Here is a 15,775-nt window from a genome sequence, read left to right on the forward strand (position 1 = left end):
TATTACTACTCAAATAACTACCAGGGGAAAACAAAATGAGGAAATCCTAAAACTGAGAAAAAAGTTAAAACAAATCCAGAGTCAACAATTATTATCACTCCATCTGGGGAAAAAAAAAAACAAAACTGACCAACAAATTTATAACAAGTGTAAATATCACTCAGAAACTCTTCAGGAGGTTATTAAACAATATTCATAAGCAAAGGCATGAAATAGATATAAGGACATTAAAAATAACTTATTTTAAAAGCTATTCCAGAAATGTATTCCCCTTTGAGAATACAGTTTATGTCATCTATGCCTCACTAGATCTCTCAGTATTTTAATAATTTTTAAAATTCTTCATTGAAAATTAGTAATAGGAGGGGCACCTGGGTGGCTCAGTCAGTTGAGCGTCTGACTTCAGCTCAGGTCAAGATCTTACAGTTCATGAGTTCTAGCCCCATGTCAGGCTCTTTGCTGATAGCTCTGGGCCTGGAGCCTGCTTCAGATTCTGTGTCTCCCTCTCTCTCTGCCCCTCCCCCAACTCATACTCTGTCTCTCTCTCAAAAATAAACATTAAAAAAATGTTTAATTAGTAATAGGAATAAATCCTTCGCACAGAGTATACAACAGAACTATAGCTTAAGAAAGGTAAGTCAATTTAAAATATGGTCACTGCCAAATACACATTTTAGTCTTAATACTCTAAAAAGGAAAATAAATATCTTGCTTTTTAGAATATAGGCATTCATCAAAAAGTTCATCTGTAAACCTCTTTGGCATTCTGCATAGATCTTCCCATAGAAAACTATTATAAATGGAGATTCAAGTAAAAGATTATAGAAGTCCCAGTTATTACATACTATAGCTGAATTAATTATAGCTTTAGCCTGAAAGTAGGGATCTAGCTACACTAAAGGAATGGAGGAAAGAAATTCTTCCCCTTTTTATTTGAAAGAATCTTCCCAAAGTTCTGAATGAGATCATAATTTTCACTTATGAACATGAGAAGCATTTCTCCTAAAAACTTTTTCTCAAAAACAGAATTTATCTGCTTTTTAAAAAATGTATATTTATTTATTTTGGGAGAGCAAGTGAGCGAGAGCACAAAGCGGAGCAGGGAAAGAGAGAGAATCCCAAGCAGACTCCATGCTGTCAGTGCAGCATCTGATGCTGGTCCAATCCCACAAACCCTGAGATCATGACCTGAGCCAGATGCTTAACTGACAATGCCACCCAGGCACACCTCTGCTTTTCACCAAAGTGACAAAGTTAGAAAAGGTATGTATTTTCGATTAATTAAATAAAAGGCCACCAGACAAAAAAGACTTCACCCTTTTTTCTTTTACCTTGACCCACCAAGACTAGCATAGTTATTAAATTACAACAAAGAAGACTGCATTGAACCAAAAAGGAGAACAACCCTGACAGGGCTTGAGAAAGTGCTAAGCCCCTCAGATTTAAGGGCCATAAATCTTTTCATTGAAAGGATAAAAAATAAAGACATAAATTTTATCCCTTAGTCAAAGGAAGACTGGGGAAAGGTCAGGACTGTGTAGAAGTAGGTTAAGTCAAGCCCAAATATGATAAAAAGCTATAGCGTAAGAGACCAGCACTGGCACACAAGGAGTATGACACATTTTAAAGAAAGCCTCTCACAAACAGACTTGTTCAATAAGAGAAAACAAAAGGTCTGGACACAGACATGGATTGTTGATAGTGAAAGGTAATGGCACAGTGAGACTATCCTGTTCAAGACTGGAACCCACCCAAGCTTCTGTGCTTTAAAAAATAACCACAGTCGGGGCGCGCCTGGGTGGCTAGGTTGGTTGAGTGTCCAACTTCAGCTCAGGTCATGATCTCACGGTCTGTGAGTTCGAGCCCCGCATCGGGCTCTGTGCTGACAGCTCAGAGCCTGGAGCCTGCTTCGAATTCTGTGTCTCCCTCTCTCTCTGCCCCTCCCCTGCTCAAGCTCTTTCTCTCTGTCAAAAATAAATAAACATTAAAAAAAAAAACAAAACAAAACCATAGGATGGGGTGAGAAGATGGGGGAAAAAAGCACAGAACAGGCCCCTTCTGATTCTCTCCTCCCATCTCCAGCTACCTTGAGAGAAAGTACACAGATCCATCCCTCTTTCCGTAGCTGTGTAAAAATTTTAGCAACAAGGTTTATATTTCAAATATAATACTTACATTGCTTTTAATACATTAAGCATAAAAAATTCCTATAGCAAGTTTTCTACTGCTGGAATATATTTCCAACCCTCTAAGAAAGAGGCAGAAAATTCCCAGTGTCAAAAGAGAAAAAAATAGACATATGAAATATTGTGGAAAAATTGAAAGACCTGTATTAACTAAATAGTAAAGATGAGATAATTAGTTCCTTTAAAGGAAAGACAAGGCAGAACGCATTTAGGGAGCTGAAGAAAAACTTATTTAGACCCCTTACTGAATATTATTGATTGTATAAATTATGAGAATACAGATTCCAAGTTTCATCAAATTCTTCCCTGCCATATCTAGAAAATCTACTAGGTATTGATTACCATCTTCATTTCTGAACCTCTCAAAAAGGGGAAAAGGCCACATAAGGAACCCCTGGCCAACTATGAAGCCATATGGAAAATCAGAGAAGGCCTTACTTCTGCCTTCCGCTTCAATCATCAGTCATTTCCAAGACCAAAATAAGCTGAAAGTAGAATTATAAGCAGAGATTTTGAGCCTCCAAATTTGATTTAAGTGTAAAGGAGAGAACAGACATGTATGCCAACTTATTTCAGTCCACGCTTCCTAAAATTTGACTAGTAGCTAGATCCAGAAACCTAATAATCAATAAGGCTGACTGAGATTACAATTGAAAACTCTCAATTTGTTCAAACCTACTTGAAGATACACTTCTCTATTTCCCTTAAGAACTATCAATAAAAGGCTTTTGACAGTACATGTACTAGGCATATGTTTATACACAGATACAAATGTAATTTAATATATATAACTAGTTCAAAATCTTTAAAGATAGTATCAGCAAAAAATGTTTTACCTTTCAAAAAAATCCCATTAGTCATGCTCTAAAATTAACTAATGGTGATGACTGTACAACTCCATAAATATACTAAAAACTACTGAATTGTATAGTTTAAATGGGTGAGTTTTATGGTACATAAATTACGTCTTGATAAAGCTATCATAAAAAATCAAAAGAAAAAAACCTTATCAATCAGCACATTCTTAGGCTTCTCTCAAAGTTACAATAATTTGCTGAGCAAACTGGCAGTACTTTCTACATTTTACTACTTTGGATTGTAAGAACTGTATCAAGTTTTATAAATCTCTACTCTGAGCACCTAAAAAAAAGATGCCCAAAGGGGGAATAAAAGACCAGTTATTTCATATGCAAAATAAAGTAATGCTAACCACAGTATTCTACTAAAATTTTTAAAATATTTTTTAATGTTTGAGAGAGAGCACCCACAATGAGTTGGGGAGGGACAGAGAGAGGGAGAGAGAGAATCCCAAGCAGGCTTCACACCAGCAATGCAGAGCCCAACATGGGGCTCGATCCCATGAACTGTTAAGACCATGACCTAAGCCAAAATCAAGAGTCGGACACTTAACCAACTGAGCTACCCAGGCGCCCCAGTATTCCACTAAAATTTAAGAGAATTTGTTTTCATGACCCTGTTGGCTAAACATGTACAAAAGTTTCCCATTTTATATTAATTTCATTTATAATCAAAAGGATAAAAACGGAAAAATGATTCCATAAACTCTATTAAAATCAAAGCTAAGCACCTGCATGGTGCAGCAGTTCTCATCTAACTTCTTCCAGAGGTAAAAAATTGAAAAGGAATAGGAAATTCCCTGAGGCAGTTGTTGCTAGTACTGAGCCACTCTGTACATATACACTTTTTATTCCTGTTCTTTTACTCCTTTTATTTGCATTTTCTCCTCTCTTCTTTCATTTTCCCTACTTCATCTTCTCATCTCAGTAGCACCAAATTTCCATTTATATTCAAATAAGAATACAGAGTTTTCAAAGCATTCTCACATAACATAACATGCATCTTCTCAACTCTCTGTGGTATTATTTTCAATTTATAGTAGAAAAAGTAGAGATCAGAAAGGTTAACGAGTTAGCCAAATTTCTATTTAGTTGTTCTTTAATTCACATATTTAGCAGTTTCTTAGTTCTCAAAATTTGGACATAATCAAGGTAGAAACCAAGTGTTTGACTTCAAAGTTACTGCTCTTTCTATAGATGCATAGATGGCCATTTAGTACTGAAGATGAAAAGGCTGTTGATTGTGAGCAAGTCCTTGATTTTTAAATCATATGCTAGTAATCACAAACTATAAAATGTCATTTTTAATTAAAATATTTCTCTCACCCAAATTCTTTCTGTATACCTACTTTTCAAAATAATGATGCCATTTGCTCAGTATTCTACTCCTTCTTTTTTTTTTTTTTTTTTTTTAATTTTTTGTTTTCAACGTTTTTTATTTATTTTTGGGACAGAGAGAGACAGAGCATGAACGGGGGAGGGGCAGAGAAAGAGGGAGACACAGAATCCGAAACAGGCTCCAGGCTCCGAGCCATCAGCCCAGAGCCTGACGCGGGGCTCGAACTCACGGACCGCGAGATCGTGACCTGGCTGAAGTCGGGAGATCGTGACCTGGCTGAAGTCGGACGCTTAACCGACTGCGCCACCCAGGCGCCCCTCTACTCCTTCTTAATAATCTTTTTAAACTGAGTATTTACTTTCTAGATGTTGAATCTAGTCCCATCCTCAGCAACCTTTGTTAATCTTTCAATGTCACTTTACTGAAGAGTCATGATTTGCTCAAAATTAAATAGCAATTAGTAGCAAAGTTTAATGGAATCCAGATATCTTACATTACAATGGAAATCTCTATAAAGTAAAGGTGATCATAAAGATTTGTGAAACAATTTAAGGTGCTGATCTGAATCAGGGATATATGTATGTATAACATATGTATTATATGTATATGAAATATATGTATATTGGACTAAAGACAAGAAAGAAAGAAAAAAAGAAAGGAAGGGAAGGAGTAAGGAACAAAAGAAAAAAGAAAGAAGAAGGGAGAAAGGAAAAAGAAAAGCTAGGCTCACTCTTTTCATATAACTGAAATACAGAATTCCCAGGGAATCATAGATTTACTATTACCTAACTGAGGATACTCAAAGGGAGATACCATGATTCCCCTAAAAATGAAACATGGCACACCTAGTAAGTTAGTAGAAGGAAACCCAGTCAAGTTTAAAACTCTTCCCCCATTCATGAACCTTCTTCAATTTTTAGGCAGTCATGTTACTTGTTTAAATAAAATTTGTTCTGTCAAAGGCCTTGAAAAGGCAAACACTGCTTCAAGCATTCACTAAGAAAGAAATGCTGTGACTTTACATAGATCATTTTGTCCTCTAACCATGAAACTTAGCAGTTTTTAAAAGACTGCAATTTAGAACCTAGAGATGGGGATAGGAGATACAGAGACAAAGTCAAACAAAGAAAATATTTTTTTTTTCCTACTCAAAATGGGAAACTGTCCAATAAATTAGGAAAAAAGAACATCTATAAATTAATATAGTACTAAGTATGTAGATTTTTTTATTCAATTACAACAAATTGGTCATTAATGTTACATACCATTTAAGAAACTGGTTATGAAAAGCAAAAGTATTAAGTTTTCCTTAATGAAATAGAAAAAATACTAGAAAGAAAAACACACATATATTGTTTGTATAATACTAGGCTTGATTTTATATACAGACTTTTAAAAAGCTACTCTCATGAATTAATACTAAAGGATGGATTCTTAAGAAAAGGTTACCATTTGGTGCAGTTGGAGGTGACCAGATGCCATAATATTTTGGCAAATATTTTCGTAGCTCTAAAAGAACACCATCAGTACAATCAGCAGCATAAACCTGAAATATAGATAAATAAAACATTTGCATGTTGGTTTCTTATAATGCTTTATAATTGCCCTACATATTTCTCAAAAAAAAAAACAATACTGTTGAATCATAATTTATCTGGTATGAGTTTCAGCTGGAAATACATTTGGAAGCAAAAAAAGATTACTGTGTATCTCCAAGGAAAAACTGCATATTGTTTACAGCACATTCTTCTTCATCTAATTCTAGCTTTTCACTGTCCTTGAACTATTTTACAACTACGTAAAATGTAGATAAAGCTTTACACAAATACAAAATAATTCCTGTCCACAGAAACATAAATAAATTCTGGCCAGAGGAGGTTCAACTGACTTCCCTCCACCCTCTACCCACCATGGGAGGGGGGAATTCAGTATCCACACATATATACTTATTTTAACTTCCCTTATTCCTTATAAATTTGTTCTTCTTTGGCTTCTCTTCTGAACCAGTTTCAATATCTGCTTGGTTCCCTCATTAAACAAAATCTTTAACAACTATTTATTTCATGTCTACAAGGGAGTTGTGATTTTACCTTTAAAAAAATTATCCTTTAACTTAATTAAGTCCAATTATTGTGCATTTAATTCCTTGATTTATAACCAATAATAATTCTAGAAAATACTAAAATGTTCCTGTATCCTGGAACTAGATTGTTTGTTTCCTAAAAGATGAGGGAAAGAAACTATTTTTGTTTAAAACACAACTTATAAGACATTTTATCCAACAAACTCTCACAATATGGTCTACCTAATTATCCAAAACCATTAAAGTTTATGGGTGTAAAATGTTTATGAAATCTTAGTATTACAATTCTAATTATATTTGTCAAGCCATATTCATGTCAAGTAGTTACACCTACAAGCCAATTCTACAGAATGAACTCAAGTGTGGCATACACTCACCAAATATCCATGTGATCTACTGAAATGTGAGCAGAAGAGGTATTAGTCACTTCTAGGCCAAGGTAATTAAGAGAAGGGTGTACCTTATCATCTCTCTGTTCCTGGCCTAAGGAACAGAGGGCAGAGTGTTCATGATGACATAACAACAAGATGGAGGAACTAGGTATATCTCTATGTACTTAGTAGTTAAAGAAGTTGATGATATTTTTATTCATGAAAAAGATAAAAGAACTGGAAGAGTAGAGAGATAAACTTTCCCTTTTTACTTTAAATATTTTTTTAAAGTACTAGGCCTGGTATTTACTTCAACACACTGGACTAGATAACCTAAAAAACTTTTCTACTAGAGAGATGTAGGATAAAATATAACAAATATTTTCTTAAATGCATAGCTGAGCTCCCAAGGAAAGAAAGGAAATTCATAGGGGTCTATATAAGTAAAGAGGAAATCAAAAGCAGTAAGCTAAGCAGTGATGTTTGGGCTTCATAAAGATCCACTCCAAAGACTTCAACCAAAGGATCTCTGAATTTAGGGTCTAGGCATAAAGGTGGACACAGAGGAGGTCAGAGTTACTATCCTAAAACAGGGAGAGTAAATGAAAGTCTAACTACTGAACAGTAAAAACTTTGGCATCTTCTCCCTTCCCCTACCATTGTACTCCAAAAATGCTGGTGGCAATGCTGATATAGAAAAAGATAGAAGCAACAAATAAACAACATCAGGAATAAAAAAGGAGTCATAAGTAGATTATAAAAATATAATCCAACTATATTTTACTATCACATTGACAAAAATTCAAGATATTTAAGAAACTGAATCAGTGGTTACAAATCTATCCTTTCCCAGGAAAGAGAATGAAATGAAAAAAGGATAGGAAAAAAGGAAAGGGAAAAAGAAAAGACAGAGACAGACATTTGGCTACTCTGATGAATTTAGTTAAGTTCTATCAGGACTTTAAGGAACAAAATCCTTATCTGATACAAATTCTTCCACAAAACAGAAAAATAAATGCTCCTCAACTCATATCATGAAGCTAAAAGAAACCTGATATCAAAACCAGACAAAGAAAATATGTGACGAAAATAATAGTTCAGATTGAACAGATTAAAGGAGGAAACTCATAAAATCATTTCAATAAATACAGAAAAGGTAGGTGAAAAATATTCAATACCCATTCATATTTTAAATTGTTTCTTGAAATAAAGATAGAAAAGATGCTATGTATCTTCCTCTTTTTCCAAGAAGCTAATTTGACTCAACTGTATCAATGGGGGTCCCTTGTCGCTTAATGGAGCAAGACAGTGGAGGGTAGGAAAAGAGTTGAGGTCAGGTTATTTACTTCTCTAATTCCCTCCTTCTCAGTACAAGACTTCTGCTAAAGTTAACTTCCCTGGGTTCTAGTAACCACTCCCTTTCTTTACCCTTTTAGGCCCAGGGATAGTAAAGCATTATCTCTTGCAAGTGGCCTTAAACTCTAACCACACCCTGGTAAATAAACAAAGTGTACCATTTGTTTCTTGACTCACACAACAGGCAATTTCCTTAACCTGAGAAGAAATTTGTAATCAGAAACTTAGAAAGTCATACTTAAATGGAGAAATGTTAACTGAGAGGAAGATGCATTCCCCCCTCCCATCATTGCTTCTATATAGCACAGAACTGGAACTACTTGACAGAAATACATGGATTCAGGAGTGCCTGGGTGGCTCAGTCAGTTAAGTGTCGGCTCACATTATGATCTCACAGCACTTGAGTTCAAGCCCCAAGTCAGACTCTGTGCTAACAACTCAGAGCCTGGAGCCCGCTTCAGATTCTGTGTCTCCCTCTGTCTCTCTGTCCCTCTCCCACTCATGCTCTATGCTCTGTCTCTCTCTCTCTTTCAAAAATAAACATTTAAAAAATGTATGTGTATATATATCTATACAAGGAACAACAGCAACAAAAAACCCTTCCAATCACAGAACTGCTTACATAGAAAACAATTAGAACTGTTATAGTTCAACAAGATTACTAGATATAAGAAACACTGTACAAACGTTTTCATTCTTATATTAGCAATCACTGGGAAACTTACCTCAAAAAATATTATTTACAATAATAAAAAATAAGGTACCTAGAATAAATTATGTACAAGACTTTTACAGAGTGAATATAAAATATATTCTTCAAACAAGAGACAGTGTGTAGCAGTTAAAAGCACATATTCTAGAACCAGACTGCCTAAGTTCAAATCCTGGGGCCACTGTTAACTATTTAAATGATCTTGGACAAAAAAAAAGTTTTTTTTTTAAATTCAAGTTAGTTAACATATAGTGTACTATTGGTTTCAGGAGTAGAACCCAGTGATTCATCACTTACATACAACTCCCAGTGTTCATCCCAACTAGTGCCATCCTTAATGCCCAAAACCCATTTAGCCCATCCCCCCCACTCAACACCCCTCCAGCAACCCTCAGTTTGTTCTCTGTATTTAAGAGTCTTTCATGGTTTGCCTCCCTCTCTGCTTTTATCTTATTTTATTTTTCATTCTTTTCCCCTATGTTCATCTGTTTTGTTTCTTAAATTTCACATGAGTGAAATCATATTTTTCTCTTATTTCACTCAGCATAATACACTGTAGTTCCATCCATTTTGTTGCAAATGGCAAGATTTCATTCTTCTTCATTGCCAAGTAATATTCCTGTGTGTGTGTGTGTGTGTGTGTGTGTGTGTATACAGACATATACATGTGTGCATCTTTATCTGTCATCAGTTGATGGACATTTGGGCACTTTCCATAATTTGGTTACTGTTGATAGTGCAGCTATAAAAATTGCTTCAAATCAGCATTTTTGTATCCTTTGGATAAATTGCTAGTACTGCAATTGCTGGGTTGTAGGGTATTTGTAATTTTTTGAGGGACCGCCATACTGTTTTCCAGAGTGGCTGCACCAGTTTGCATACCCACCAGCAGAGCAAAAGGGTTCCCCTTTCTCCACATCCTTGCCAACATCTGTTGTTTCCTGGGTTAATTTTAGCCGTTCTGACAGGTGTGAGGTGGTACCTCATTGTGGTTTTCATTTGTATTTCCCTGATGAGGAGAAATGTTGAGCATCTTTTCATGTGTCTATTAGCCAACCGGCTGCCTTCTTTGGAAGGCCCCTTTATCAGATATGTCATTTGTAAATACCTTCTCCCATTCTGTCAGTTGCCTTTTACTGTTGTTTATTGTTTCCTTTGCTGTGCAGGAGCACTGTATCTCGATGAGGTCCCAATAGTTCATTTTTGCTTTTGTTTCCCTCGCATCTGGAGACATGTCTAGTAAGAAGCTACTGCGGCAGAGGTCAAAGAGGTTACTGCCTGTATTCTCCTATAGCATTCTGATGGTTTCCTATCTTACATTTGGGTCTTTTATCCATTTTGAATTTATTTTTGTGTATGGTGTAAAAAGTGGTCCAGTTTTCCCAACATTTGCTGAAGAGACTTTTTTCCATTGGGTGCACTTTCCTACTTTGTCAAAGATTAGGTGGCCATACATTAGTGGGTCCACTTCTGGGTTTTCTGTTTTGTTCCATTTATCTATGTGTCTGTTTTTGTGTCAGTACCATATTGTCTTGGTGATTACAGCTTTGTACAGCTTGAAGTCCCAAATTGTGATGCCTCCAGCTTTGGTTTTCTTTTTCAAAACTGTTTGGCCATTTGGGGGGTCTTTTCTGGTTCCATAAAAATTTTAGGATTGTTTGCTCTAGCTCTGTGAAGAATGCTGTTATTTCGATAGGGATTGCACTGAATGTGTAAATTGCTTTGGACAGTATCAACATTTTAACAATATTTGTCCTTCCAATCCATGAGCGTGGAATGCTTTTCCATTTCCTTTTGTCTTCTTCAGTTTTTTTCATAAGCATTCTATAGTTTTCAGTGTATAAATTTTTCACCTGTTTGGTTAGATTTATTTTTAGGTATCTTACAGGTTTTGGTGTACTTATAAATGGGATCGATTCCTTGATTTTTTTCTGCTGCTTCATTATTGGTGTATACATTCGCAACAGACTTTTGTATGTTGATTTTAAACCCTGTGACTTTGAATTCATGTATCAGTTCTAGCAATTTTTCAGTGGAGTCTTTTGGGTTTTCATGTAGAGTATCATGTCATCTGCAAAGAGTGAAAGTCTGACTTCTTACTTGCTGATCTGGATGCCTTTTATTTATTTCTGTTGTCTGACTGATGAGGTTAGAACTTCCAGTACTATTTTGAACAACAGTGGTGAGAGTCGACATCCCTGTTGTGTTCCTGACCTTAGGAGGAAAGCTCTGAGATTTTCCCATTGAGGATGGTATAAGCTGTGGGTGTGTGGCTCTTTTGCACGTGGACTTTATGATGTTGAAGTATGTATGTTCCTTCTATCCCTACTCTTTTGAAGGTTTTTATCAAGAAAGGATGATGTATTTTGTCAAAAGCTTTTTCTGCATCTATTGACAGGATCATGCGGTTCTTTCTTTCATCTGTTGATTTGTGGATATTGAAACAGCCCTGCAGCCCAGGAATAAATCCCACTTGATCATGGTAAATATTTATTTTAATCTATTATTAGATTCAATTTACTAGTATCTTGTTGAGAATTTTTGCATCCATGTTCATCAGTGAAACTGGTGTGTAATTTTCCTTTTTAGGAAAGCTTTGGTTTGGTTTTGGACTCCAGGTAATGCGGGCCTCATAAAATGAGTTTGGAAGTTTTCCTTCCACTTCTATTTTTTGGAACAGTTTCAAAGGAATAGGTATTAATTCTCATTTAAATGTTTGGTAGAATTCCCCCAGGAAGCCATCTGGCCCTAGACTCTTGTCTATTTGTCTTGTTTGATTTTTTTTTAAGTTTATTTTTTTTTTGAGAGACAGCACCAAAGAAAGGGAGAGAGAGAGAAACCCAAGCAGGCTCTGTGCTGCCAGCGCAGAGACTGATGTGGGGCTTAAACTCATGAAACTGTGAGACCATGACCTGAGCCAAACCAGGAGTCAGATGCTTAACTGACTGCGACACCCAGGTGCCCCTTGTTAGTTTGATTTTTTATTACCGATTCAATTTCTTTAGTGGTTATTGGTCTGTTCAAATTTTCTATTTATTCCTGTTTTAGTTTTGCTAGTTTATATGCTTCTAGGAACGTACCCATTTCTTCCAGAGTGTCCAATTTGTTGGCATACAGTTGTTCATAATATTCTCTTATAATTGTATTTCTGTGGTGTTGGTTGTGATCTCTTTCATTCATGATATTTATTTGGGTCCTTTCCTTTTTCTTTTTGATAAGTCTGGCTAGGGGTTTATCAATTTTGTTAATTCTTTCAAAGAACCAGCTCCTAGTTTCATTGATCTGTTCTGTTTTTTTGGATTTCGATATCATTGATTTCTGCTCTAAACTTTAATATTGCTGTTCTTCTGATGGTTTTCAGCTTTATTGGCTATTCTTTTTCCAGCTCCTTTAGGTATAAGGTTAGGTTGTATATTTGAGACATTTCTTCCTTCTTTCAGAAGGTCTGGATTGCTATATACTTCCCCCTTATGACTGCCTTTGCTGCATCCGAAAGGTTTTGGAATGTCTGTTTTCATTTTCATTGGCTTCCATTCATCTATCTGATATGGGACTTTTATCTATACATAAAGAACTCCTACAACTAAATAAAAAAGACAACTCAATGAAAAACTAAGCAAAGGATCTGAGTAGATAGGACTCCAAAGAAGAAATACACATGGCCAGTAAGTATATGAAAAGATGCTCAACATCATTAGCCATTAGGGAAATGCAAATCAAACAAACCGCTGAGATTAACACTTTACCACTCACTTGGATGGTCATTAAAAAAACAAACAAAACCCTAACAAATGTTGGCGAGGGTAAGAGAAATTGGAAACCTCATATATTGCTGGTGAAAATATAAAATGGTAAAGCCACTCTGGGAAACACCGACAGTTCCTCAAAAAGTTTAATGTATAATTATCATATGACCCACCAATTCCACTTATGGGTCTATATCCAAAATTGGAAACAGGTGGAAGATGGCGGCGTAGGAGGACGCTGGGCTCACTGCGCGTCCTGCTGATTGCTTAGATTCCACCTACACCTGCCTAAATAACCAAGAAGACTAGCAGAACAGAGTCTCCGGAGCCAAGCGCGGACGAGAGGCCCACGGAAGAGGGTAGGAAGGGCGGAGAGGCTGTGTGCGCTCCACGGACTGGCGGGAGGGAGCCAGGGCGGAGGGGCGGCTCGCCGGCCAAGCAGAGCCCCCGAGTCTGGCTGGCAAAAGCGGAGGGGCCGGACGGAGTGTGTTCCGACAGCAAGCGGGACTTGACATCTGGAAGGTTATAAGCTAACAGCTCTGCTCGGAGAACGGGAGGGCTGGAGGACAACGGGAGGGAGAGTTGTTGAGCACTGGATGACAGAGCTCAGCTTGGTGGGGAACAAAGGCGCTCGCCAGCGCCATCTCCCTCGCCCATCCCCCAGCCAAAATCCCAGAGGGAACCAGTTCCTGCCAGGGAACTTGCTTGCACTGCGCAAACACCCAACGCTGTGCTTCTGCGGATCCATCCCTCCCGCGGGTCTGACTCCCTCCCGGTGCGGCAGGGCCCCTCCCGAAGCGGATCACCTAGGGAAAAGCGAGCTGAGCCTGCCCCTCCCGCCCCTGTGCACCTTGCTGATCCACCCTAGCTAATACGCCAGATCCCCAGCACCACAAGCCTGGCAGTGTGCAAGTAGCCCAGATGGGCCACACCACTCCACAGTGAATCCTGCCCCTAGGAGAGGGGAAGAGAAGGCACACACCAGACTGACTGTGGCCCCAGCGGTGGGCTGGGGGCAGACATCAGGTCTGACTGCGCCCCTGCCTACCAACACAAATAATTCAAGACAGCACAGGGGAAGTGCCCCAAAGTTCCGCACCACTCCAGGGACTAACCAAAATGACGAAACGGAAGAATTCCCCTCAGAAAAACGTCCAGGATATAACAACAGCTAACGAACAGATCAAAAATGATTTAAACAATATAACAGAAAGTGAATTTAGAATAGTCATAAAATTAATCGCTGGGCTTCAAAACAGTATAAAGGACAGCAGAGAATCTCTTGCTACAGAGATCAAGGGATTAAGGAATAGGAGGAGCTAAAAAATGCTATCAATGAACTGCAAAATAAAATGGAGACAACTACAGCTTGGATTGAAGAGGCAGAGGAGAGAATAGGTGAACTAGAAGATAAAATTATGGAAAAAGAGGAAGCTGAGAAAAAGAGAGATAAAAAATCCAGGAGTATGAGCGGAAAATTAGAGAACTAAGTTATGCACTAAAGAGAAATAATATACGCACAATTGGTATTCCAGAGGAGGAAGAGAGAGGGAAAGGTACTGAAGGTGTACTTGAAGAAATAATAGCTGAGAACTTCCTGATCTGGGGAAGGAAAAAGGCATTGACATCCAAGAGGCACAGAGAACTCCCTTCAGACTTAACTTGAATCGATCTTCTGCACGACATATCATAGTGAAACTGGCAAAATACAGGGATAAAGAGAAAATTCTGAAAGCAGCTAGAGATAAACGTGCTCTAACATATAAAGGGAGACCTATAAGACTCGTGACTGATCTCTCTATTGAAGCTTGGCAGGCCAGAAAGGAATGGCAGGAGACCTTCAATGTGATGAACAGAAAAAATATGCAGCCAAGAATCCTTTATCCAGCAAGTCTGTCATTTAGAATAGAAGGAGAGATAAAGGTCTTCCCAAACAAACAAAAACTGAAGGAATTCGTCACCACTAAACCAGCCCTACAAGAGATCCTAAGGGGGATCCTGTGAGACAAAGTACCAGAGACATCGCTACAACCATGAAACCTATGGACATCACAATGACTCTAAACCCATATCTTTCTATAATAACACTGAATGTAAATGGACTAAATGCGCCAACCAAAAGACATAGGGTATCAGAATGGATAAAAACACAAGACCCATCTATTTGCTGTCTACAAGAGACTCATTTTAGACCTGAGGACACCTTCAGATTGAGAGTGAGGGGATGGAGAACTATTTACCATGCCACTGGAAGTCAAAAGAAAGCTGGAGTAGCTATACTTATATCAGACAAACTAGACTTTAAATTAAAGGCTGTAACAAGAGATGAAGAAGGGCATTATATAATAATCACAGGGTCTATCCATCAGGAAGAGCTAACAATTATAAATGTCTATGCGCCGAATACAGGAGCCCCCAAATATATAAAACAATTACTCACAAACATAAGCAACCTTATTGATAAGAATGTGGTAATTGCAGGGGACTTTAACACTCCACTTACAGAAATGGATAGATCATAACCTAAACAGACCCATAACCAGCAAAGAAATTGAATCAGTCATCAAAAATCTCCCAACAAATAAGAGTCCAGGACCAGATGGCTTCCCAGGGGAGTTCTACCAGACATTTAAAGCAGAGAATATACCTATCCTTCTCAAGCTATTCCAAAAAATAGAAAGGGAAGGAAAACTTCCAGACTCATTCTATGAAGCCAGTATTACTTTGATTCCTAAACCAGACAGAGACCCAATAAAAAAAGAGAAATACAGGCCAATATCCCTGATGAATATGGATGCAAAAATTCTCAATAAGATACTAGCAAATCGAATTCAATAGCATATAAAAAGAATGATTGACCATGATCAAGTGGGATTCATTCCTGGGATGCAGGGCTGGTTCAACATTCGCAAATCAATGTGATACATCACATTAATAAAAGGAAAGATAAGAACCATATGATCCTGTCAATCGATGCAGAAAAGGCCTTTGACAAATTCAGCATCCTTTCTTAATAAAAACCCTCGAGAAAGTCGGGATAGAAGGAACATACTTAAACATCATCAAAGCCATTTATGAAAAGCCCACAGCTAACATCATCCTCAACGGGGAAAAACTGAGAGCTT

At 37.5% G+C, this 15,775-nt stretch overlaps 1 protein-coding gene across 4 annotated transcripts in view; it reads right to left on the reverse strand.

The window, feature by feature from the left end:
- IPMK (inositol polyphosphate multikinase) overlaps nt 1-15,775 on the reverse strand; it is a 65,204-nt gene that overhangs the window by 32,254 nt on the left and 17,175 nt on the right. For all 4 annotated transcript variants that reach the window (XM_053910286.1, XM_053910285.1, XM_053910287.1 and 1 more), the window contains one exon: nt 5,832-5,928. In XM_053910286.1, the coding sequence (XP_053766261.1) occupies nt 5,832-5,928 (97 nt within the window). The remainder of the gene's footprint in view (nt 1-5,831; nt 5,929-15,775) is intronic.

This window comes from Panthera pardus, unplaced genomic scaffold, assembly GCF_024362965.1.
Source record: "Panthera pardus isolate Hobbes unplaced genomic scaffold, ASM2436296v1 HiC_scaffold_22, whole genome shotgun sequence".
NCBI lineage: Eukaryota > Metazoa > Chordata > Mammalia > Carnivora > Felidae > Panthera > Panthera pardus.